Below are 25,318 nucleotides of genomic sequence, written 5' to 3'. Positions count from 1 at the left end.
CAGGGGTCAGGGCTCCGGGGCGGCGCAGCCTCGGGGCGCCGCGGGCTCTTTAAGGGGGCGGGCGGAGGCGGAAGAGGAAGCACGGCGTGGCCTCTGATTGGCCGGCGCAAGGAGCGTCGCGGGTGTGTTGCTGTCGTCCCAGAGGGGCGGGGGAGGAGAGGAGGGCGGCGGAGCTGCTGATTGGCTGTCGGCGCGCAGCGCCTGCTGTCCCTTTAAGGGAGCGGAGCGGCCATTGCCGGTAGTGGTTGGGCTGCGGAGCCCGGAGGTGAGGGGCCTTCCCCGGTCGGTCCCGCACTCTGGGTGGGGTGACAGCGGTGGCTCAGCGTGCCGTGGGGTGGCACGGGCGGCCTGGGGCAGCGCGGGCTGGCGCGGAGGGAAGGGGCCGGCGCCCACGGGTCAGCGCTGCCGCCTGTCTTTCAGGGGGGTCGAGGCCTCGGGGAGCTGCTCCTCGGCCAGGCGAGTGGATGGCGGCTGTGGATGACCTCAAGTTCCAAGGTAAGCGGGAGGCTGGGGCCCGGCTGATGGAGCGGTCTGACGCTTGTTAGAGGCTTGTAAGCGCTGCTGAGCTTTGCTTTGGGTTCCTCTGGGTAAAAGCCTCCGTGAAGTTTCGCCGGTAGCGTCAGGAATCTCTCCAGTTTTCCGAGAGAAGGTTGTGCTCTCGGTGAGCTGACAAGCGTTACCTGTGTTGGCTGAAATCCGTTGTGACGGGAGGTGAAAGCTGAACACGGGCAGAGCGCTATGTAATTCGGAGTGGACTGTAGCTTCCGACTTGCTTAAGCATATTTATTGATAAATAAACTCTGTTCTGAGAAACCTAATTTTTGGAGAGGATTAAAATTACTCATTTCTACAGTCCCTTCAGAAAGGCAGCTTCCCCCTGCCCTTGCAGAGACCTGCGGACTCAGGTTGGGGCTGATCGCGGGAGGAGCGGCAGGCTTCAGCGGTACTAGTTTATCACCCCAGGCAGGTTAGCAGGGAAGAAGGCCTGCTGCTTTGCTAACTAAATAAATGTTCAGCTTGATCCATGTCAGTTTGGGCTTTGAGAAACAGATCGTGTTTGACATGCCTAAACTAGTGATGTATCCTTTCTTGGGCTGTGTAGGGGTCTCAATGTAGTTTTTTGAGCCATGAGAACAAAAATTCTGGTAGCTTGATCATCACCTGTCCTGTAATGTACTTATTTGCAGAATTTGACGATGCAGCTAACTTGCTTGCAGCCAATCCTGATGCTACCACAATAAGCATCGACGAGCCAGCTGAAATCCCCAAGAATCAGCGTGGCCGTCTGCAGGAGCCAGGGAGAGAAGAAGATGATGAATTACTGGGGACCGATGACTCCGATAAAACAGAGGTAATGCTCTTACACCTACAGTGCCTCCATCAGCAAAAAGGTGCTGGCAACATGGAGATATTTCTAGAGGACACCAGGGATTCATGCTGGGTGACTTAAAACTCTGCTTCTTCTCTGTCATAGGCTACTTTCTTGATAGCAGAGTTGGCAGAAGCAAATGTGCATTGGTTCTTCAGCTGTTGTGGTTTGCAGCCTAGGAAACTGAATTGAAATGGTCGTGATTTAAGCTAAGAAAATACGCCAGGAGATGAGTGGAGCAGCAGCTGAAAATCCAGCACTGTGCTTGTTTCTCTTGGTTCTGCTGTGGGGTTGGAGAGTCTGGCAGGAGAGCAGGAAACTTTGAAACGGCCAGGGCTTGTCTGAAGACCTGATACTGATGAAGGCATGTGTTATAAATGATGTGGTGGCAGGTAGTATCTGGCTGCTCCTTAGAACCTCAGGCCACTATTCTGTTTGCAGGGAGATAAGAGACCAGCTGCTGCTAACAAATATTGGAGGGTGAAAGGGAAAGCATTAAATAATTCATAGTAAGCACCACCCTGTTGTTTGTTGTCTGTCTGTGTATGGAAATAATAATTATTGTGAAAATGAACTAGTAATACATAAATTGCACGCTTGTAATGCTTTTCATGTTGCCGTTCCTCCCCATACAGCTGCTTGCAGGACAGAAGAAAAGTGCCCCTTTCTGGACATTTGAGTACTACCAGATGTTCTTCGATGTGGACACGTACCAGGTTAATACTCCACTCCAGAGGAGGGCTATTGCTGGGCTAGTATGCTTTATCTAGATACTGAGGTTTTTTCCATTTTGCATCTTCAGTCAGACAAATCTGTATGTTTTTATAGGTCCTGGACAGAATCAAAGGTTCTGTTTTCCCAGTACCAGGGAAGAACTTTGTAAGGCTGTATATTCGCAGCAATCCTGACCTTTATGGTAGGTACGAGGTGTGAGAAGTTCTCTTCTGCGCTAAATGTTTCGAGTTTATATTCCTTCTTCCTTGCTAACTTTAAAAAGAGGGCAGAGGAGTTGTTATTCCACTGGTTTGTTTCCTTTTAAGGTCCCTTTTGGATATGTGCCACACTTGTCTTCACCATTGCTGTTAGTGGCAATCTCTCTAATTTCTTCATCCATCTGGGCAAGCCAACGTACCACTATGTGCCCGAGTTCAGAAAAGGTTTGTAAGTAGTCAATACAGTCCTGAGTTTGTGGGTTTGTTTTTTTTTTGTTTTGTTTTTTTCTGTGGGCTAATGAAGTAATACAAAACCAGGTCACAGCTTTGATTTAGCAGAGTCTTTTGTTCACTTTATTTAAATTTTTAGAGGTGCGAAACAAATACTTAAAGTGGGCTGTAACTGGCAAAACTCAACTCCTCCAGAGCATAAAGTCGTTACAGGGTTTTAGTAGAGCAGGCAGGAGTAATTAGAGCAGTTATTTTTCTAGCCGTAGTGAGTGCCCCCTTGTACAGCGAGTGAAAGGCCAGCAGTGGCCACTGTGGTGCTTTGGTAGGTGCCTTTCTGGATCTGCAGCCTCCTAGGAGCCTGCAGGCCTCAGACAGAACATGGCTGAATTAGAGGATTGCTCTTCTCACCTGCCGAGGGCTGGGAGTTGTTGCCTTCTGGCAAACTCAAAAATAAGCAAAAGATGCTCAACTGATATGTGCCCCAAAAACTTGGAGTGAGGAGACAATTGTCTATGCCTGTCCTTGCAGTTTGAAGGAGACTGCTGTCCCTGCAGAGGAACGTGGCTTCTGTTTGTTTCCAAAATCCACAGCGTACTTGGAAGAAAGCTGCCATTTGGGAATGCAGTCACTTGAATAATTTCAGATTTGACACTTGTGTCTGTGTTCTCTTTCAATTTTTTTTTTAGCATGTCTGTGTTGTATTCTCTTTTTTCAGTAGCTGTTAATAGCTGAATTTTTATTTTTAACCAAGTTTTTGTTTCCTCTGTGGCTCTTCCTTTCCCGCTGAAACCGACAGCATTTTGTACACAGGTGTAAGAAAGAAATTGCAAAATATCAAGAGAATATTTTCTGGAGTCTTTACTTTTAAACTAACTTGAAGTGCTGGCAAAGTAGTGGGTGTAAATTGGATGTAAATGCAAAGTTCTCAGTTTGAATTATTAATAAACTTTATATTTTGAAAGTAACTTCAAAGGTAGCTTTCTAGTTTTCAGGCTAAATGCTTCTATGTGTTTGATTCTGGCTGGTATTCTAAGTAGAGCATTAAACCTTTTCTCATATTTCCAGTGTCCATAGCAGCAACAACGATTTATGCGTACGCTTGGCTTGTGCCCCTTGCTCTCTGGGGATTCCTGATGTGGAGGAACAGTAAAGTTATGAACATTGTCTCCTACTCGTTCCTGGAGATAGTGTGTGTATATGGCTACTCCCTCTTCATTTACATTCCCACAGCGGTACGTATGGCGTAAAGAGGGCACCTCTATTACATGCCCTGTAAAAAGGTCCTGGGTTAGAAAATTTGCTGTTTCTTATAATTTTGTTCATATTAGCCAAAATCTTGGGGACGGGGCAAATCACTTGCTTCTTTTTCTTGGCTACAATAAAGCTTTTTGTTGAAGCTTGTTGAGTGTAAAGATGTTTCGTGGGTCCTGGAAAAGCCCAGGACAGGTCACTTCCCCAGAGGCAGCAAATCCAATCGGGGTGCTGCTGGTGAGGCTGGCAGGCAGCCAGAGGCAACTGCAGGAATCGGGATGTGTGTGTCCCCAGGGTACAGACATCAGTGTGCAGGGTGGCAATGCTGGTGGGCAAGCTCCGAGGACAAGTTCCCCTAGCAGGAACCATCCTGGGCCGCTCTGGCAAGGGGCAGGCCTTGGAGGGAGCGCCGTAACTCAGGGGACATGCTCTTGTCATGTCTGCAATTGCTGTTGTTTGAGGGAAGAATTGCACAGATTGGCTGGAAGTGATGAAATGTCACAGTACAACGGATTAATAAATGAATCCCTGTTTCACACAGTCTCTTTAACAATCATTTTACTGCCCTTTATAGATTTTATGGATCATTCCGCAGAAGGTGGTGCGCTGGGTGCTGATGATGTTCTCCCTGTGCCTTTCGGGGTCTGTTTTGGTGATGACCTTCTGGCCCGCTGTCCGAGATGACAACCGGAGGATCGCACTGGCGACCGTGGGGACCATTGTTCTGCTTCATGCCCTGCTGGCTGTAGGCTGTTTGGTACAATGCTGCCTTTCCTTTTCTCTAATCCGTTATTTCCTGGGACTGGTGACATGTTACAGTGCAGGGAAGGGGGAGTTGGCTGGTTGCTGAAAAATATTTTTTTAATAAAGAAAGAAATAGTACTTCTGGAAAACCTCCAAAGTAAAATCTCCAGTTATTTCAAACGTAGCAAATATTGATGCCAATCTGACTTTGACAGTGCCAGTAACAAACTCAATAATGAATATGTCTTTAGCACAAAATCCCTCACAGAATAGTCTTAAATTTATCTGGAATTCATCATAGTATCAGCAAAGCGTTAATCTTTATTGTATCCAGTTGCAGCTTATTCCAATGAGTACTATACTTAGTCCTTTAAAATTATTAAATGTTCAATATGTAGTGTGTGCTTGTGAGTTTTATGTATGAAAACATAAACTTGTTAGAACGTAGTAAAATACCAGCGTTATGAAAACAGAAGACCCTAATGCTACTGAAATAGATAGTGATGAGTGGTGGTTTTTGTCACTTTGTTGCAGTAGGTAGAATGAGATCACCCAGGCTCCAGTTCTGTTCCCCTTGCCCCCATCTTCCAGAGTAGGTAGCGGGGCTCCTGTGACCAGAGACTGCCTGGAGCTTCACCAGTTAGAACAGCAAACAGTCAAATGAACACCTGCAATCCAGTCCTTTCCAGTACAGGTCTTTTGAAAGGCCTTAGCTGCTAGCTGTTATATTTAAAAGTACACTTCAGAGCACCATTTTAGTTGACCGTTTCTAATCTGATAAAAACAGAAAAGATCCAAATTTGCCATTTCATTGCTGTGTTTGTACCTTGTGAACGGTGGGTGTGGAAAGAAGGAGCTGGGATGAGGCAGAACTGTTTGTTTCTCTCTAAACAGCCTTTCTCCTCTATAATGATGCAGGCATACTTTTTTGATGCCCCTGAAGTGGATTTTCCTGTACCTATTACCCCTGCTCACAATGGAACAACAGTAATAACAAAGAGTCAGTAAATAAGGTAAGAATCCAATCTCAAGTTTCTTCTGTAATCATCACAGATGTCTTGAAACTTTTCCCCAAAAGGGTTTAACAGACCAATTTTACCAAATGATGCCTGTATATAAATACCATTTATTAAGTTTTCCTCCAGTTGTAATTTTTAACTATAGCCATAAAACGTAAAAGACTGAGGAACAAAGACATGTTATCTTCCGTTTCTTTGAGGTTTACTCTTGACAAAGAAACACACATTTAAATAATTACTCAGTCCTATAGGTCATTTCAAAGATTTTTTTTTTTTTTTCCCCTCAATCCCTTACAGAAGCCCAAAAGTGTTTGTTAGAATTTGTACTGCACAAGTAAAACTTAAGCAATAAACTATTATACTCCTATTTTCCTTTAATGTTAAAAGTAAATTGGATATTTTGCCCTGTGATGTTTGTGACAATGTGTTTCAGAGCAGCAGCTGCGTACAGGGACATCCACGTACAGGAGCAGGGCTGACTCAGAGCCTGAGCTGTCTGTCCCCACATTCCTTGTGTGGGATGGTTGGAGGGTTTGTTTGCTTCCTGGTAGCTGGGAGTGCTGCCAGCGGCAGATGACACTTGAATTCTGTTGGAGAGGCGAGATGTGGAGCGGGTACAGGAAAAAGGCTAATAGACCTGCAGAGGCCAGGCCCCTGCAAGTACACCAGCCACAAGTGTGTTTTATGGAGACTGGAGTATTTACTGCCTAGAAGCTATATTAGATTTAAAAAAAAAAAAATATAGCCAAATATGCCTAGCAAAAATGATCATAAAAGATACCAGCTGTGACATAGTCTAATCATGCAGATCATTTTTAGAAGCTTTCCTCCTGCAAAATCAATTTCTCATCCCAAGTGCCTGTTAAGATTCAATATGATAGTAATGAATTTTAGTATTTAGATGTAAATATGTGCCTTATTGTGTCCTCTGGTGCCTGTGAGGAGCTGTAATATTTATGAGTTATTTGTCTCTTTCAGATTACAATGCCTGTTTCTCCATCTGTACAGTAATTTTATTTTAGATTATTTTTTCACTGAAGAGCATGGAAAGTGCAAGAACAGGGGCTGTTTTTTGTGAAAGGAAGGAGAGTGATGTCCCATGGACTTACAGACGTATCTGTGCTCACTGGAGACTGACTGGTTCCAGAAGGAGAGTAAACTGTTGATCTTAATCCTGTACAGCAGTTTTTCTTTTTTTTTTTAAATTCTGTCTGCACTCAGTGTGCTATTTTGCCTCTGAATAAAGTGTTCTGAAGGTGATTGCTTATTTTGTTAATGATCTAATGCTCCTCGAAGCTGTTGGATAAGGGGTGTGAAGGTGGGGCAGAGGGGAGACAGGATTTTGCCGTGTTACAGTTGAACCCCCCTGAGCTGTGCCTGTGCAGCCCCCCAGTCCTTTCACTAGCAAACGTCCCCTTGCACGCGGTCCCTGCCGCTTCCCCGGGCCCAGCTGCCTTCTCTCCCCTCAGCCACCCTCTCCCGCCCCCTGGAGCTGGGTAACGTTTCCCCTTGTCCCTCAGGCCAGCGCCGAGGGGCCCTGTCGGACCTCTCCGGTCGCGCAGGGTCCCGGGGAAGCCGTGTTCTCCCCGTGGGGCGGGCCCGGGCCCGCCCCGGTGTGACGGGGCCCGCCTCAGGCCGCCAGCGGCCCCGCCTCCAGCACGCGCGGCGCGGGGCACGCTGGGACCTGTAGTCCTCCGTGCGCGAGCCGGCTCGTCACTTCCACTCAGGGGGCGGGGAAAGTGGGTCTGCGCGCCTCCCATTGGCTGCTGGCCGTCAGGCCTCCCGGCGTGCGGCGGAAGTGACGTAATACCGGCGGGGGTGGCCGTTGAACGGCGGAGACTTTGAACGGCGGTGCGGGCGGCCGCGGGCCGGGCCGCGGCCATGGAGGCGGGGGCCGGGGCGGGCCAGCAGCGGGCTCTGCTCCGCCAGGTGAGTGCGGGGCCCGAGGAGGGGTGGCGGCCCCCCGGTCCCCGTCCCCCGCGGCCCCTCACGCTGTGCTTCCCTCAGGTGCTGGGCTGGAGGGTGGCGGCCGCCGTCGCCTGGTCCGTGTTGCTGCTGCCCGTCTGCACCGCGGCCTTCGTCCTTCTCGGCGGCCTCGACCCCTTCCACCCGGTGCGCTGGATCTCGAGTAGGTGCTCTGTGCCCTCCCCCGCGCGGCCGTGGCGGTGGGGCGGGAAGCAGCCTGGGCCTCGCCTGCCCGAGGGACTCTCGGGAGAGAAGAAAGCGTGTGTCTGCGTGTCAGCAGCGCAGGGCGCGTGGGTGCGGGCTCCCGTTTACCTTTCGGATCTGCTTGTGATCACAGCAGGGGTTGTTTAAGTGCTTTGTTACCCAAAGTGACCCGATATTGATGTTTTTAAATCCGTTTATAAAATAAAATCGTTTTTGCTGCGATACTGACAAGGTGCCCTTTGATGTTTTTGCATTTTTACAGTCACATGTTTGTATTTGCGGGGTTTTTTCCCCTATCTGTTGTTTTGGGCTCAGTCTCAGATAATGGGAGCTGACTGTGGCATTATGTTGCATTTCTATTTTGTGTGTTTCTGATTGGTCTTTAGGCTTTGAAATGTAAGTTTCTGTGTTACTTATAACCATGATAGCCATAATTCTCCCTAGGTAGAAATAACTGTTGCAAGCTCATGTAAGCATATCCTTCAGAGAAAAAATCAGGTTAAGTGACATAATTCTCTATTCTCAGCACTTAAACACACTTCCCCTTTCCGCCCTGTGCAGCTGCTGTTTGCGACAAGAGCTTAAGTTTCCTCTAACTTTGGGGCATTGAATCACAAGTGAAATTCCTGAAATAACCGCTCTGCGTGGTGAGAATAACTCCCTCAAGTGCACACACAGAAAATTGAGAGATCTTTAGATGGAAGCTTGATAACTGTCATCATTTAGCTGCTCCAGGCAGGGAGACTTGATTTCTTTCCCCCTTTGATTGGTTCTTTTGGGCTTTTGTATTTTCAAAAGCAATTTACTCTGTAAGGAATTTCTTACCTTTTAAGTGTGACTGTATGGTTGCAGCTTGTATTACGTGAAGGGACGCTGTGTTCATTGAGACATAATTTAATTCACTTTGAAAGATTTTTTTTTAAAAAAACAAAATTCTGAGTGTTCACTTGTGAGAAAACCAGTTGTAAGGGTGTAAAATAGTTTCTGTGAAATTGAAACATGCTTTCATGCAGAAATGTTGCGCAGCTGGGCAGATCTGGTATGAGATTGTAGAGTCCATTGAGCATTACTCCCCTTTATGCACTTAGTGGATTATTGCTTAACTGTCTAAGTGTTCTTTTCTGTTACTTAATGTGTCACTGTTGTGTTAACTGCAATCTTCTGAGCAATGGTATTATTTTTTTTATTTTAGATTCTTTCAATGATTTATATACTTCCTACGTCATCTTTTGTATCCTCCTTATGTCTGTGGTGATATTAGTAATAAGCATCTTCAACGCTGAGTTTTATGCAGGTGGGTTACGTAAATTGCCGAACTCTCTATGGTACCTGAATTAAATAGGATGACCATTTAAAGAGATTTATATTTACATTTGATGTACTTAACATTGGTAGATTTCCTTTTAAATTAATATAGAGAATATACAAAGCTTATTTTTAAGTAAATCATCCCAGATTTCTGTTTACCTCGTGGCTGAGACCCTCCTAGCTGAGCTGCTTCATTGATTTCTTTATCATATAGTGACTGATTCTAACTGTGCTTTTCACATTGTCTTTGGTGACAATGGATTTTTTCGTTTTGTTTTTGTTTGTTTGTTTTTTAATGAAGGGTTTTATTTGTAAGAAATGAGAATTCACTTTTTTTTTACAGTTGTGCCATCAATACCGTGCTCTCGATTAGCACTGATAGGAAAAATTATCCACCCTCAGCAAGTTATCCATTCAGTTGTTCATGCTGTAATGGGAATGCTGGTGGCTTGGTGCGCTGCAGTTATGACAAAAGGGAAGTTCCAGTTTCTTGCTGTGCCCTGCACGTCTTCAGAAAGGTAATTATTTGTGTGTGTTAAAGATAAATGATGCAAATAACTTCTGTTGTAAAATGTATTTACTGATGGCTTATTTCAAACAAAAAACTAAAATTCGAGTACTATCAAAAATAAGCACTTACATGTTGATACACTTTATTAAAGCATAGGAAATACCTTCCTTTGTCAATGTTACAATGCACAGAGAAGTAACTGGGCCAGAAAAACTAAATCGCCAGGATTCTTAATGGAAAGCTGAATGATGACCAATCGGTTGTCACTTGAACTAAGTCTTGGTCTTCTGGTTAATGTGACATACTTTCATAAACACCAGAAGCATCCTCATGTGTAAATTACAAAAATAGGTGGTAGGACTCCTACTTTAGAAAAAGCTTTCTGAGATATCATAACGTATACTGGTCAGGAAAGTAAAATCGAATTTCTGATTTGAACTTCCTAAGGCAAGAATGGCTTTATTTTTTTTGAACTCAGAATTAATTCTAAGTTTTCTATTTTAGCCTAGATGGTGCTGTTCCTCAGATGTGCCTAAATGAATATCACCTCTTTTTTCTTCTTTCTGGAGCTTTCATGGGATACAGTTATAGTCTTCTGTATCTTATTAACAATATGAATTATTTGCCATTTCCAGTCATACAGGTAAGAGGTTTAAACACCTTTGCAGAAAGACATGTCTAAGTAAATAAAAAAAAAGCCTTGATTGTTTATATGTTTTAATATGGCAGTAGCAGCTGTCTGTTGGCTGCTTTCTCTAATAGATGAAGCGTACGCTTAGCTTTAAATGCCAGTAGTGTTCATCTTCGTCCTTCCTGCTCAGCCCCTTTCAAATGAACACAGAAATCCGGGATGCTGGGATTATAAAATTTATACCCCCCTGATGCACGTTAAAAGCTGCCTGAGCTGGACCATTGCAGAAAGTGAACTACAGGAAAGAAACAATATACACAAACTGAGTGTTAACTTGGAACTGACAACAAGGGTCACCTAAAAGCTGAAAATCCTGAAAAGAAAAAAGCGTATTATCAGTTGTAACTGGGTACCAGATAATTTAAAGTCTAAACAGCACATGAAATCTTGCTTAAAGCTCCACATCCAAAGCTTGTTCCTGTATGTAGTGCTATGGAAACTGAAATTCTGTTAATTCCATTGGAGGGGGCTCTAGCAGTTCTACAGAAATATGTACCCATGCAAAATGGTGAGAAGTGGCTTGTGAAATGTCATCTTACAAATATTTATTCTGTTGCTGTAGCCTCACAGCAGCCATTAGCTTTGCATGATTCCCAGGTTTACAAAGTCCGACCAATTTGGCAAAAGCTATCTTTAAAAAGGTTGGTTCTATTAGCAGAAAGTCATGACCATTCAGTTTATCAGCAAACCAAGCAATGCTGCAGTTATAGTATTTTTTAAAATTCTATTATTTGAATATTGTTAATTCTCCTTTTTTTTTTCTGTATTTGCAACTTAGCCAAGTAAAAAATCAAATCACTTTGGTTTCACTTGCATATAGTGTCAAATGTGTGGCTTTGGTCCTTTGGAAAGACATGTAATTTGTTTGTATGGAGAAAGGCATCAGTATTACACTGGTTTCGTTGCTTGGAGGATTACTGACTATAGCTCATGCTTGTCTGAATTTTCCCTGTATTTTAATGGAACACTTCTAATCTAGATAAAACCTAGTAGGTTAAATATGCCTGCTTTGGGTTTTTTTATTTTGCATTAGACAACATTCTGCTAGTTTGTTCCTCTGTGTATAGAGTCAATCTACCCCATCCTCCATTTTCATACTGCTGCAAGTAGGAAAATGGGTGAGAACTAGAGATGATTATAAAATGGCAGAAAGAGACCAGGAGAATAAATAGTAGGTGTAACATGTAGAATTGCCTTAAACTCATTTTTTAAATTCATCTAGACTTCAGGTTTTCAAGTACCTTGTCTTTTATTTTATTTTTTTACAATTTCATTTCATTTGTTCTGAATGCAGACTAAACTAAACTACGTTTTGTTTGTTTTTAGCAATACAAGTATTTACGTTTCAGAAGATCTTTGCCTCTCCTCGTTAAACACAGTTGTGTGGAGTCGCTATATTTCGTTAGAAACTTCTGTGCCACATATTACTTTTTTGGTAAGCATTCCTGAAAGTCTTTTTTTAATTCCTGTATTTTAAAAACTTTATCTTTAATCAGTCAGGCCTGTTATACTATTTTTCAGCCTTCCAGGTAACTTGCTGAAGGCACACAGATTGTTTAAACAAATACAAAGGTCTTTGTTTCAACAAATACAGAGATCTAACACCTCTCTCAAACGGTGAGAAACAGCACAGGGTTTATATAGCAATATTTGTACGATGGCAGTTCTTACAGCCTCACAGAAGCTTGTTTAGCATATGAGAAATGTCTCCAGAGAGATTAACACCTTTTATAAGACTTTATTATCTTGCTGGTAACATTCTAAGATGATGATAATATTCTAAGGAGAAGGAAGTGGGGAACAATCATTTTCTAACCTGAAGTCTGTGTTTGGTCACTGTACCAAAACATACTGTTGTCTCTGGTGATCTCTCTGCAGGAAATCTTGTTGCAGGCAGCTGTGAAATAACTTGCATGTAAGAGGAGCTACCAAACTCTAATCAGCTGGTGGTTTACAAGCGTACATTTTAAAACCTGATGCTTTGGGCCACTGTTTAAATACCTGTCCTGTTTGTGGGAAAAAGATTATAGATCTGAAAACATACTGCAATTAAAAAAAATTGGTTTAGTCTGTAATTTATATTCGCTTTTTTCTTTAAATGTTCCCAAATATTTTTTAACATGGGTAAGCATCTTCATGCCTTGGACTGCTGCTTCCATTGCCTGGTATTGGAAGTATAGCGTCACAGAGCTGAACCTGACATACCAGCATTGGGCATGACTTCACCATATGTAATGTTACTATATTTTCACTATTTTTTTAGTAAAATTAGCACCTTGACTTTATTCTCAAGTGCCCTTTATATTTTTTAGAGGAAGCTGGGAACACAAAGGCAGTACGGCTCCCTCACAAATGAAACTTAAGTTTGGTCTTTAAAACTATAGTAAAAAAATCTGTGCTGATGAAGGTGATTGCACTGGACTTCCTAAAAATCACGATTTTTTTATGATATGGTTGTAGTTATCCTCCTGCATGATGTCAAAATATGCTAGAATTATTTCTACTTCATTTACATTAGGGGATAAATTAGAAATATGGTGGTTCTATATTAGTTTCCATTAAGTCTTTAAAAGCACTCTGCTGCTGCCTGAGCTGTAGTGAAAATTAATATTAAATTATTACCAACCCTCTTTTGTTGGTAAGGAAACACAAATAACTCAATGCTGAGAAGCTAGCAATAAAAGATAAGGTCTACATCTCTCAAAGTATAGTTGCTGGCCTGAAACCTTTTTTTATTCTCTCATTTCTATTTCTTAAAAAAAACCAAACCAAAACAAACCCAAAGGCAGATTGTTTCCTGGTGTACGTGTGTTACAAGACCAGTCTCTTGTCTCTATACAGACATTCTACGTTTGTCTTCGTTTTAGCCTTTTGTGTATGTGTTTTGCGGTGTCAGATTTTTTTCAGTATTTCTTTTCGACCCCTTAGGTTATATCCCAAAGGTATGGATAAGTACCACAATGGATCTTCATATAGACAGGTAGGTAGTACATTGTGCTGAAAAGTTGCAGGAGAATATTGCCGACAGCTCCCTTGGCTGAAGAAGTCTAGCTTAGCAACTGGTTCTTCGTGTGCAGTAGAGCTTGGTTCCTTGCCTCCACACACAGAACGTGGGGAGCATTGGTACTTCTGAAATGGATCCAAAAGGAACCAACATCCCCTTGTAGGAACCATCTTGTAGATAGTAATTAAGAAATCATCTCTAGTGTCCTTCATCTCTGTAAGTCTCTAAAATATTAGAAAAGCAAATCTCTCCAAATCTCATACATGTGTTTTACCTGCTTTTCTGTGTTTCAGGGGAGCATATTTTTGTTTTTATGTGGCTACCATTTGTTTTAAAATAGGGAAGCTGAAGTCTTAATACCTTAATTGACTAAAACTGTAATCGTTATTTATTTCAGGTTTCTTAATTTCATTAATTTCATTAATTTTTCTTGACTTCATTTCATCACAGTTACTGAAAATTAAAGAAGTGATATCTCAAGCATCTTTAAGAAACTATTTTTGCAAAGAAATGCAACTTGATTCTTGCAATTGTTGCTACTGTCGCAGCTTACTATAGACATCTTCCATAATAAAAATACTCCTCTTCGTTGTTTTATTTGCAGTAAATTGCATCCTCTTGACACTCTGACTGGCCTATTGGATCTCTCCTTGTTTTACCATGCCTGGTTATGTGGTGTGTTTCTTCTGATTACCTGGTACATCGCATGGTTACTCTTCAAAATCTATGCCACGGAGGTTAGTACTTAGTGACAGTGCTAAGAGTGTAACATCAGTGTTTCACAGATAATACTTTCTTTTCAAAAGCAGTTTTACTAGGAAATAACTTACTATGAATTCTTGAATTTTCAAAGCATGCACCACAGATAATATGTGACAACTGAGCAGCTGAGAGAGGCCTGGGCGTTAACTAACCTTCCCTTTCTCTCCCTATAGCACAAGCCTATGCTGCTTACAAAATTAACAGGTTTACAGCAAAGCTTTGTTATTTCCACCTCCTCTTCTTAGTCCTCTACTTCTGTTTCCGTGTCCCCCTTCTTCTGTTCACGTTTGATGCTAAATCTGTGCAGATGCTGTTGGGGCCACCCTAAACAAAGAACCACTTTGTGCTCCATGGAGTCCATACTGTGTTCTTTGTCCTCTTTAGGTGTAAAGACAGATGAGCCAGCACAGAGCCTGTATGTGGCAGAGCTTACTAGCTTGGTCTCTGCATGTGTTTCCATGCAATGATTTTGTATTTGAGTGTGAGACTAGCTGAAGACTTGTGACAAACAGCTACAGGTTACATGGGAAGATAATATCTGGAAACTGCATAGCTCTCAATCCAATTTACAACAGGAAAGAGAACAAAATGCTGTCAATTTTCTTGGAGCTAAGCTCTAGAAATCTCAAATTTAAGCCAACCATCAATGTACAGAGTTCTCCAAAGCAGAGTCACGTTAATCTAATTCAGGCTGCAGTATTAAAATAGACTTCAAGAAATCTTGGGAATTAAGACACTTGTGCTTTTTCATTCAATCATAAAGTTACAAATTAATATGGCTAAAAAAAAGACTGTTTAAATATATAATGAATCGTATTAGAATAAACATGAGACAATTATTGAAAAGAGAAAAAAATAAAAGTCTGGCCAACAAAGAATTGGAGAAGACTTGATCTTTGACTAATCCAGATATTTTTTTTTTTTTTTGCAAGAATACAGAGGAAAAAAATTCTTCATCTAACTTGATTTTTTTTTTTTTTTTTTTTTTTTTGGAAAATATTACTAGACTGCAGCTTAGTAGGAATAAAAGTGAAGTTTAAATCCTGGCAAAACACTCTTGTGGGATGAAATGGCATACAGTGCTTGTTGGAGTGCTAGCTTTAATGAAAAACGTCTAATTGTTGCGACTGCATGGAGAAAGGATTAACAAGTCAAGCATAACTGATGTAATGATGTGTCAGAATGGCTCCAACAACAGCTCTGAGGTGTGAACAACCTTTTTCAAAGGATGTTCTTGTTGAAGCCCTAGTGAACACTGTGTGTCAATGTCCGTAATTATTGTATTGCTTATAAAACTGCGGAAGCCAAAAGAAACATCCAGATGTGAAGGTATAAAATGGACCTTGCCCTTTTGACTGTTGAGCAAAAGATTTGTTTATCCACATATTTTTTTTTGATGAGCTAAAAAAATTCCAAAGCTGTTTGTAAATGTTTGCATAGTGTTAACTGAAAAGTCAGGAAAGAAAGTATAAACTTAGTCCACGTGAAGTCACTTTGTTAACACACTTTGAAAGCAATTGCTACCTCAAATTTCAATTTTGTGGTTGGAAACAGAGGAGAATAAAGCTATGAGTGCAGTAACACAAAACTGACAGGTAATGTGTGCCCCAACTGGTCCATGGTAAATAGTGTTAAAAAGATGCAATGTTTGATACAATTTAAGCACTGCTATTTACCTTCTAAATGTTGTAACCACAAGAACAGAAATTCTATTAAAACACAGAATGTGACTATCATGATGATAAAAATAAGAATTCATTAGTTTATCAGTGAAACAGTGCAAAAGAAGAATTTAAAAAATCTTTTATTATTTCATAAAAGAACCCTCAGTTCTTCACCAGAGTGATTAAAGATAGACATTACAGTTTAGATTTCCATCTTGTTTCTGAATGGTATCCCTAGTTTTTCACCTGGGTAAGTGGTTAGATGAACTTCTTTTCATGACATGATGCCCCTAGCTACGAATTATATAGATACATGGAAAGTATTTGAAGATAAAGATACCTGGATTTTGTGACATTTTTCAATTTTAAACCTAAGAAGTGAAGTCTTTTTTGTTTCTGTGTTAGAAATTTCAAGCTAGTTTACAGTAAGTTGAAACAATGGGGTATGTGCTTTTGTAGTTAATCATTCATCTGACAAATAACAGCTTGGGTGTGGTCTTTCATGAGGTTTTCTTGTATTTTGCTCTGTATAACACAGCTTCTGATGTTTATATTTAGACACATCACTTTCCCATCCAGCCAACTTTTGCTGAGGAGACAGACCAGTGCCTGCCTAAAATCTTAAACAGCAACCCTCCCCTCATTATAAAGGTAATTGAATTCCCACCATCTTCCCAGCCATGTGTGTGCTGAGAAGGTGTTTCTCAAAGTGTGTAATCAGATCTTCTAGGTACCAGTTGTTTTAGCTGAGGTGCTAGTTCTTTAAAAAGCTGCCTCAGAACATTGGAGGACAGTGTTACACCTAGCGGTGAAAATTTGTTTAGTGGTGACATCTGCTGGTGCTCATGCAATGTGTTACTCAGAGGGCTCCATTAGTTCGAAGTAAGAGCTGTTTGTCTGCAGCTAAGTGTACTAGTGTGTGCTGATGCAAAAATGACAGCTTAGTGACATTCAGGGGTTTTTAACTCTTCTCAACTTTGAGTCTTGTCGGATAAGCAGGTGTTTTGTCAAACCTTTGTACGCTCTTAACGCTTTGCCCCTGGTACTTATATTTGTGTTCTTATGTGTGTTCTTTCTTGAAATTAAAAAATTATTTCCATATTTATGTTGGAAGCTGGGTTTCTTTTTTTAAAAAGACAATACTAAAAAGCTACTTTAAATCTGTGAGTAAGGAAGAGTGATTTTGGTCTGACTAGTGTAATCATTAATGGGATTCACTGATTAGAATACTTAGAAATTGGAGACCTCATATAAAAAGTATTATGTAAATAAAGATAAGAACATTCTCCTGCATGTGCAAAATCCACATTTGCTGGTTTTACAGATCTCTGATATGACTGGAGATACAATAGGCTGCAATCTATTTGAACCCTTTTTTAAGCTTTGCTGCATTATAAAAGGATGGGTGGGGAAGAGTCGAGCACAGCACAGTTAAAGGTAGAGGAAGTCTAATCTATAAGCTCAGCCATTACTAAAGTCTCTAATTTATATTTGGCTCTTGCATAGTCTGAGAAATCTGGTTATTTTCGGTTTGCCACATTAACTACTTAATCCCATGAAAAAGCAATATTAGGTCTGGCACTGTATGGCATGCTGTGTAGTTGAGCTCTGGCTTGCAAAAAACAGTTCTTTCCTTAGACTTTTTTGCATCTTAGGTTCTTCTGTCTGAGCTGCTAGCTGTTAAGATAAAAAATGGTGTTAGGTGTCTTTTAACTCCAAAGAAATGACTTATCAGTAAAGGTCTCTGAAGCTCTTACTAACGCAGCAGCCCCATCCAGAGTGGTTCTAGAGATGTGTGCAGTCATTTGCCTTCTTTCTTTTTCTGTTACATGGCTGGTTTTAGTCTGTGTGAACTCATTCTTTGTTACGGACTGATTTTGTATGGATAACTACATTTTTTAAGGAAATTTATTGGACTTTGCATGCACTAAAACATTTTCCTTTCTCTGTAGTTTTTAGCCTTACAAGACTTGATGTTACTTTCCCAATATTCTCCTGTTCGACGACAGGAAGTCTTTAGCCTTAGTCAGCCAGGTAATTATAAAAACTATTTCATATTGATTCTTTTTTTTTTAAAGTGTAAGTCAAATGCTTGCAGAAGTTATTTAATGCTGTGACGCGTGCTACATAAGCCAGAAGGCCTCATAAGTAATAGTATCCCTATGGTGCCTTTTCCAAAAGGATGCTTAATCATCTATATTCATATTGTTTCATCTACTAAACTCAACAAATTCTGGTGCCTGTTGTTTGATTTAAATGACAGCCATGAGGAAATGCAAGTCTTAGGGTATTGAAAGCAGGGTCCTCTTGACACCCCCAGTCAAATAGTCCAAACTGAATAATCTAACAGATGGGTATGAAAGCCTAATGTTCAGGTGTGAGTGAGGTGAAATCAAGCATAAATAGTGAGTCACCACTAGAGCTGTGAAAACAAACAGCAGATATAATTTCAAATAGTACTCAAGCCTCTTCTTATATACAAAGGTATGGCAGAGAAGGTCAATTAAAACTGCTTAAAAGCCTTCAGGAACTTTTTGTTACACCTCATCAGGAATTCTAGTGTTTGTACTACTTCAAAACTGTTTACTGTCACCATTGAAATTACTTCGTTTATTTGAGTTGTTTAGTGACTTCAGATCTGATGGGCTGAACTGCCTGTTTTTCCTCGTTGCTTAGCGGGTTTCACTAAAGGCTTTTTAAAGTTATCCATTGACAGGAGGATAGAGTCTCTCCGTGTTTTCATCTTCCTCTCAGTACAAATAAACTGTCACAGTGAAAATGCACTGTGTCTTTTTATAAATGGAGTGGTACTATAATCTTTGAAGCTTATGCTGAGAGCACATTGGGCACTGTCAGAACAGATACAAGGATGAGCGTCTGGATCAAACATAACTACTGCTTTTCTTTTTTGTTTGCATGCTACTAGGTGGGCACCCCCACAACTGGACTGCAATATCAAGGGAGTGTTTGAGTCTTCTGAATGATCTGACCCAGAGGCTGATCACACAGCAGGAAGCTGCAGCAGCAAATGGGAGAGCAAAGCAACCAGCAGGAGAGCTGAAAGTATCTCCACAGACTCCAGGTATGTGAGAAAATGCTCATAATAGTTTGTAAGGCATGAAAGTACCAACAGATTACATAGGTACATTAACCTCATTTAAGTTGTGTGGGGAAATGAGTTGCAGGGTTTTCTGCAAATAAATGCAAACAAAAATGTCTCTGCCCTGATTTCATTTTAGGTATTCTTGTTGAAATAATCCCAAAATAACTATAAAACTTGGAAAGATCATTTTTACTCGGTTTGTTTACTTTGCATGATGTTACGTTCAGTATTTTTCACTTGCATGAATTAAGAAAGTCTAATTATTGCAGTTTTAGTAAGTGGTTGAACCTAGTACAGGGAGAACGTAAGTCTTGCCAAGAGATCCTTAGTAATTTGCATAGCTGCTCTTATAATTAGTTTAAGATGGTAAAGTTAGTTTTTGTTTTGTTGTTGTGGGGACTTTGAATATGTTTGTGTGATTCCGTAATATCACTGTAGAACAAGAAGAGCCGACCTGACTCTGTGTGCAGCCTGCAAGTATTTCGGGTGTTTTACATGCCAGACTTGGGCATCATTCCTGGCAGCAGAGCTGTGTTTAGCACAAGAGGTGCCAGGTAATTGAATCCCTTGGCAGTCAGTGCCGAGGATACAAATGCCCTGGGAACAGCAGGGCACTGTTGGTATGTCAGAGGTGAATTTCTTCTAGTGCTGCTCTTCCTTGGAGTTTGTGACTGACGTGCCTTTTCTTGCATACCGAGCAGAATCAGAAAGAATTGCCATTCTTGTATAGGTAGTCTTTTTTCTAGTACTTAATCCTAAAAACACACTTTATGTAGATATATACCAGGGCATAGTAATGCTAGCTAGCAAAAGGAGAAAAATAAATAAATCCACAGGGATCCTTCTCGTCACTTGCTGTTCTTAAACTGTTGAACTTTTAGAACACTTCACGCTCACGTGAATGTGTACGTCTTTGCGAAACCACAGTGGAAACAATGTCCTTTAATAAAAGCTCTAACAAAAGAGAGGTTGTTGAAATAACAATCAAATAATAAACCCATCTTTTATTTCATATGTGCCAGCCTGTTTGTCTTCATGCAGTGTGTTCTTTGTCATTAGGAGCCGTTGTGGCAGAAGACATGTCTTTCCAGTCACAGAGGTCTAGTATTGTTCCCAGAGGCTCCATGACTTCACTGGTTAAATCATCCCTAATGCCTTTAAAGACATCGCCTGGGTCTGACGTTGGTTCGCCTTTCAGCTCACCTGCTTTAAATTGCAAGATGGGAATTCTGGATGTAAACTCTCCTTGGCATGGATCAGTCCGAAGTCCTCATGTCATGAGAAGGGGACCAAAGCTGTGGACATCAGGTTCAGGTAGAGATTCTTCCACAGCACTGTTTTTACCCTTGTAGTCGTAAGTGTAGTAGGCATGTCAATAGAGATCTGTATCTTGAGGATTAAAGTGACAGCAACCAGTATTCTGAAGATACTGTATTTCTGTTGTAGATCTGCAAATGAACGGTTCCCAGCACGAATCCTTCCCAGTACTCTCTGCTGCAAGAGTTGGCAGTGAGGCAGTACAGCCAAGCTTTATTTACACATGGCTTCAGAACAAGCAAGAACAGGTAGAGTAAAAGTTGCAGTACAGATAGGTTACAGGCAGTGCAGCTTAGGTGTTCTCTCTTCTGAAAGAACTTTCCATTTTTGTTAATGAATCCTTCCTTCTCCCATTAGCTTACATAACAAAAATACTTTCCCCCACGCCCCAATCCCTTTATACTGTGAGAAGATGGTAGAGTTGAGGAGGGCCAACTGTGCTTACCTTCAGATCTTTTGTTTCTTTTCAGATAAAAACTTTTTTGTCAAAACGAGTGCTGATAATGTATTTCTTCAGCAAGGTAATCATGATCTTATGTTTTGTGACTGAGCAGCATGGACTAGAAATGCATGAGCTTATGGGTTCTGCTGTGGCGCTACGTGCCTTTGCATATAGTAATGGTTCTAAAACCTTTCTTTTAATCTAAGAATTTCTGTAAGTACAACTTCGTACTTACTGTGAGTTTCATAGCAGGAGTATCCCATACCTGCATAAAAGACAAAAATTATACTTGTTTAAACTCATCTGATTATAAACTGCATTTTACTTAAAGCATCATGTGCTAGTAAAAGACAACTAAGAACTTAAATGCAATTGTCTCGGTATACTAATTGTAAGATAACATGGCTCACAGTTAACGTTAAAATTCAGTTAACTACTTTTTGTTAGGTCAGAGTACCAAATGAATTCTGTATAGTTTTCTTTTGTGGGAGAAGTGGTAGCTAGAATGTTGGGAATTTCTCCTTATGAAATACTGGTCCTAATAGTAAGTGTTCAGGTGAACTTGAACGCTTAAACTAGATTTGCATAGTGTTTATACAGAAAGACAATTGAGTATTTCCCTTAGTATAATTGAACAATAACTCCATTAAGGTTTATAGAAGCATCCCACCCTACTCTAGGTCTTTGTTTCTCAGGGATTTAAATGTTCCCTGTAAGTAGAGATAATGTTTTTATATGCAGACCTTTTCTATATATGTGATAATGGTTTATGCTTACATGTACAGCAGTGTTTTCTGATCAGTTGTAGACTGGAGCAGGGACTGAGTCAAGCAAGACTGTGAAATAGGCCTGGGGGAATTGTATTGCCCATTTAGCCCTTGAAAACTAGTTAGCTAATATACTTTCTCTTCTGGAAGTCCCAGCTGTAGCTATAGCTTTGTGGGCAGCTCCTGTTCAAAAAGAATTTGTTTCTTAAGAGATCAGATTTTTCTGGATATTCCCTGAGATCTGTCAGCCTCGCTGGTCTTTTCTGAGGGGAGGGACACGACCTCATCAAATGTGTAATACCTTAATTGAAACATGAAATTTTGATGATATTATTTATACAGTACACTCAGAATGCTTTGTTTTCTTCTCAGCACCCAGAAGCCTCCATCCAAGCTGTCTTCGCTGATGCCCAAATGCACATCTGGGCTTTGGAAGGTGAGAAGTTTCTATTTCCAGGTGTTCCACTCCATTGGCTTGTGGAACTGTAACTAAAAGAATCTGATCCCAGGTTTCTGGCCCTCTGTGCTTTATAAATGTAATGGAAGAATAATCTTTGAATCTATTTTGACAAAAATGCTACTGCATTTCAGATACCAACATGAATAGAAGTCTAATTCACTTGTTTATTTTGAGATCCCATGCGAGATCTCTTAGTTTATGTTCTGTAGAGATTCCGAAACTTGATTTCTGTTGCTTTTCTCCAATATGAACCCCTGTATCACTGACATTTTTGTCAGTAACAGATTTATGATGTCTCCTTACAACAACTTTTCTCACTAAAGGCTCTGAGTCTTTCTCTGTTAATCACGGAGAGTTGAGGGAGGGAGGCACTTGGGTACTAACCTAACAAATAAATAGAAAAAGATGGTCTGCAGAGAATTAAAAGATCAATGACTACGTGGTTGCGCTATGGGATTTTCTTGTTTATTCAAAAGTCATGAGCAAATTACTGGTATTGATAGAATCTCTTATTATTTTTCTGTGCAAAAGGTGATCTTTTTCTTAGGTTAGATGTTTTATGGGCAGATATGCCAGGCTGTGTCAGACTGAAGTTGATGAGCTGGGACATATAGAGTCAGGAGATGGGAATCACACATACAGTGTGCAGAAAAGCAGAAGATACCATTTGTGTTTTAACTAAGGGCAGAGGGCTAGGCTGTAATGTTTAAAAATATGATAAATAAGTAAACTGAGAAGGGATTTAAAGCTAAATCAAGATTTCCCTCAAAGTAGTAGAGAGTTCTCCTCATACAAGCTGAACAAAGTTAAGTGATCTGGAATTGTTTGTGTATGGCTAGAAGGACTGTGAAATAGGTCCTGTCTCTTGGCTGATGTCAGGTACAGCTCTGATCAGAGCAGTGGAGAGAGGGAGCCAATGCGTTTTTAAAGATTTATTTTATATATAATCTCTCTTGCTTTATCATCAACCTCAAACTATTGTACACCTGTCAAACCACTGACCGGTTTAGTCCTGAAGCAAGTCAAAGCTGAGGTAACTGTCATGTGGCTGCAGTAAGTCCTGAAGAATTCCACCACACTAGAATAGAATCTTCAGGCAAAATCATGATCTTTGTTAATGCTTCAGAAGTTGAGAGTTCAGTAATTATAGCAAACAACTTCTTATTTTAAAGGTCTGTCTCATTTGGTAGCAGCCTCCTTTACTGAAGACCAATTTGGAGTTGTCCAAACTACACTGCCAGCTATCCTGAATACTTTACTGACTCTTCAGGAGGTAAAAACTGTTAACTTTTCCTTACTGCAGAACAAGTTTCGGAGAAGAGAAGGAGTCTTGTTAATCTTATATTTTGACCTTGCTGAGGAGTCATAACATCCAAGTTGTTACCACTGTAACAACTCTTTTGCAGTTAATCTAAACAAAACAGCTAGTTGCCACTATGTGTGTTATGAAACAGCTGAATAAAAACCTTGTTTTTTAAGATGTGGAAGTAGAAAGCATGTTCGTAATGGAATATTTCATTTTTTAAAAAATGGTACTATGTGCTCAGTTAAAGACCTTATTTCATTGCAAATCACAGGAGATAAGATCTGTGTGGTGTTTCTCTACTAATACTAAGACATCTAAAATTACTGATGTTTGTGTAATGTGTGTTTAAAAAAAATCCAGATTTGTTTCCAAGGCTTTGCGTGTCCTATTGACATAATCATTTTGCACTGCCTTAATGGAGATTCTTGGAAAGCATTTAGAGGTTATTAAAGTTCTTCAGTGTAAGTCATCTATTCCAAGAACAGGCACCAGAGGGGGGAAAAAAAAGCCAATACCCTTGTTTTTGAAAGAAACAAGTCATGATACAGGACAGAATTGTATTTCTACTGCAGCATGTGCTGTGCTTAGCATTTTGGACTCATTAACAGAGAATCTTACTTCACAGAACTTGGTTCTGTGTTCACGTTGCTGGTCAGGAACTGCAAGGTCAAGCTCAGTCTTCCAATACATTTTTGTGTGTCTTGGTGGAATTTCTGAACTTGCACTTTCTTTTTGCTTTATTTGACATAAACATGTTGCTAGTTACATTATGAAATAATTGAACAGATGAAACAAGTTCATTTTTGTTTTTCTCAATCAGGTTGTAGACAGACATTTCAAACTGCCTCATGTTTCTAGCAAGCCCCCCAGGATTTCAGGAAGTCTGGTGGACACATCCTACAAAACGCTGCGATTTGCACTTAGAGCATCTCTGAAAACAGCACTGTACCGGATAACTACTGTCTTTGGAGAACACTTAAAGTAAGGACTTTTTCAGGATTGCTTGCTTGTTAAATTTAGTTTTAATTAATGTTATTGTAGGACCTGTGAAAAGGGAAGTTTGGGCAAAAATCTCTTCAGGTCATTATTCTAACATAGTATTTTAGTATTTTTGATTTGTAGAACCTTAAATTGTTGTGTAGATATATGGTCCCCCTTAGAAACTTATTATTTATAGATTTCTGGGGAATTTGTCTTAGTGACTGTTCATGAACTCTGTAGAAGCAGTCCATGAATACCACTTGTTTAATAAATCTTAGCTGTTGAAAAGAAAGTAAATCAACTAGAGACAATTGTCTGTTCTGTAGGGAGAGAATCCTGAGAATCCTCTGAAGAGTCCAAATAATCAAATTCCCTTGCTGCTTGGTTGTCTGGTGGCTCTTTCTCAGCTACTGTCGCAGCAGGCAGACTTTCGTACTTGGCCTCCGAATATGGAGGACTGAAACTTCCTGCAGTATCTGCCCATCTCTCCCTGTGGGGATGAAATGTCACTCCGTTTGGAGGTGCTTGATATACAGGAGAGATCATTTTAAGAGATTCTTACCCAAATCATTCTTGCAAGTTAAACAATTGCTTTTGTGTGTTTAAAGGTAAGGAAACAGGCTAGGTTTCTTGGGACAAGTGTCTTTTAGTAGCGGAAGCTGTTGAGGTTAAGAATTGACAGTTTTAAGGGTTAACACACTTTTTTGTCTTGGAACATAGGTTTTTCATACAGCTGGGTTTTCTAAAATTCAGCTTCAGTGTAATTGTTGATTTCAATGTATACTTAATTTTGGTGTGAGGCTTTATTTTTGTGGTGTATTACATTTAATGTAAAATAATGTTCTATATTTGTTTTTAGTGCAGTGAAAGTGTCTGCAGAACATAAGAAAAGACTTCAGCAATTCTTGGAATACAAAGAATAACAGATTTTGATGCAGCTATGTTTTTTTTTTCCCAACACTCTTGGTAAGAAGAAAGTGGGACTAATGAGCCTTTTTGCCTTGGCTTTTTGGAAAAGTCACAGAACAAAGCTCCTAGAAGAGCTCTTCTGGGTTCGGATCATCTTTTGTATAATAAAACTTTTTTTTAAATTCATCTTGCCTTCTTTTAATATCACTTACAAATGAGAAAGTGGCAGTTCTTATTTTACGTAAGACTATGATATTTGAGATTATCAGAGTTACTTTGCCACTCAGATCCTTCAGTGTTTTTTCACAATGTATTCTTTCCCTACACTTTTCTGTTAAAGGGCTCAGCAGAGATTTACATAGATACTTAGTGTGCCTA

The 25,318-nt window shown here is 40.5% G+C and overlaps 2 protein-coding genes across 3 annotated transcripts; both read left to right on the top strand.

The window, feature by feature from the left end:
• The first annotated feature begins 227 nt into the window (after positions 1 to 227).
• Positions 228 to 6,776, top strand: YIPF1 (Yip1 domain family member 1). 2 transcript variants are annotated; one of them, XM_068406616.1, is made up of 10 exons: positions 228 to 265; positions 421 to 495; positions 1,188 to 1,351; positions 2,005 to 2,085; positions 2,198 to 2,285; positions 2,410 to 2,526; positions 3,598 to 3,764; positions 4,358 to 4,540; positions 5,446 to 5,540; positions 6,525 to 6,776. In XM_068406616.1, exons 2-9 carry the CDS (start codon positions 465 to 467, stop codon positions 5,533 to 5,535), a joined length of 921 nt encoding a protein of 306 aa, XP_068262717.1. In that variant the 5' UTR covers positions 228 to 265; positions 421 to 464; the 3' UTR covers positions 5,536 to 5,540; positions 6,525 to 6,776. The 2 variants fall into 2 exon arrangements, with proteins under 2 accessions (XP_068262717.1, XP_068262718.1); XM_068406617.1 differs by lacking the exon at positions 2,410 to 2,526 and having other exon boundaries at positions 230 to 495.
• A 636-nt stretch (positions 6,777 to 7,412) lies between these two features.
• NDC1 (NDC1 transmembrane nucleoporin) lies at positions 7,413 to 25,087 on the top strand. The gene is made up of 18 exons (XM_068406483.1): positions 7,413 to 7,475; positions 7,554 to 7,674; positions 8,908 to 9,009; positions 9,367 to 9,541; positions 10,039 to 10,177; positions 11,552 to 11,660; positions 13,154 to 13,205; positions 13,834 to 13,966; positions 16,214 to 16,306; positions 17,608 to 17,689; positions 18,582 to 18,737; positions 19,818 to 20,072; positions 20,205 to 20,323; positions 20,546 to 20,596; positions 21,657 to 21,720; positions 22,917 to 23,017; positions 23,871 to 24,031; positions 24,891 to 25,087. The coding sequence occupies exons 1-18, from the start codon at positions 7,428 to 7,430 to the stop codon at positions 24,952 to 24,954; spliced, it is 2,025 nt and encodes a 674-aa protein (XP_068262584.1). The 5' UTR covers positions 7,413 to 7,427; the 3' UTR covers positions 24,955 to 25,087.
• The last annotated feature ends 231 nt before the right edge of the window (positions 25,088 to 25,318 follow it).

Source organism: Nyctibius grandis, chromosome 8, assembly GCF_013368605.1.
Source record: "Nyctibius grandis isolate bNycGra1 chromosome 8, bNycGra1.pri, whole genome shotgun sequence".
Classification (NCBI taxonomy): Eukaryota; Metazoa; Chordata; class Aves; order Nyctibiiformes; family Nyctibiidae; genus Nyctibius; species Nyctibius grandis.
This window is presented reverse-complemented; position numbering and strand designations above follow the sequence as displayed.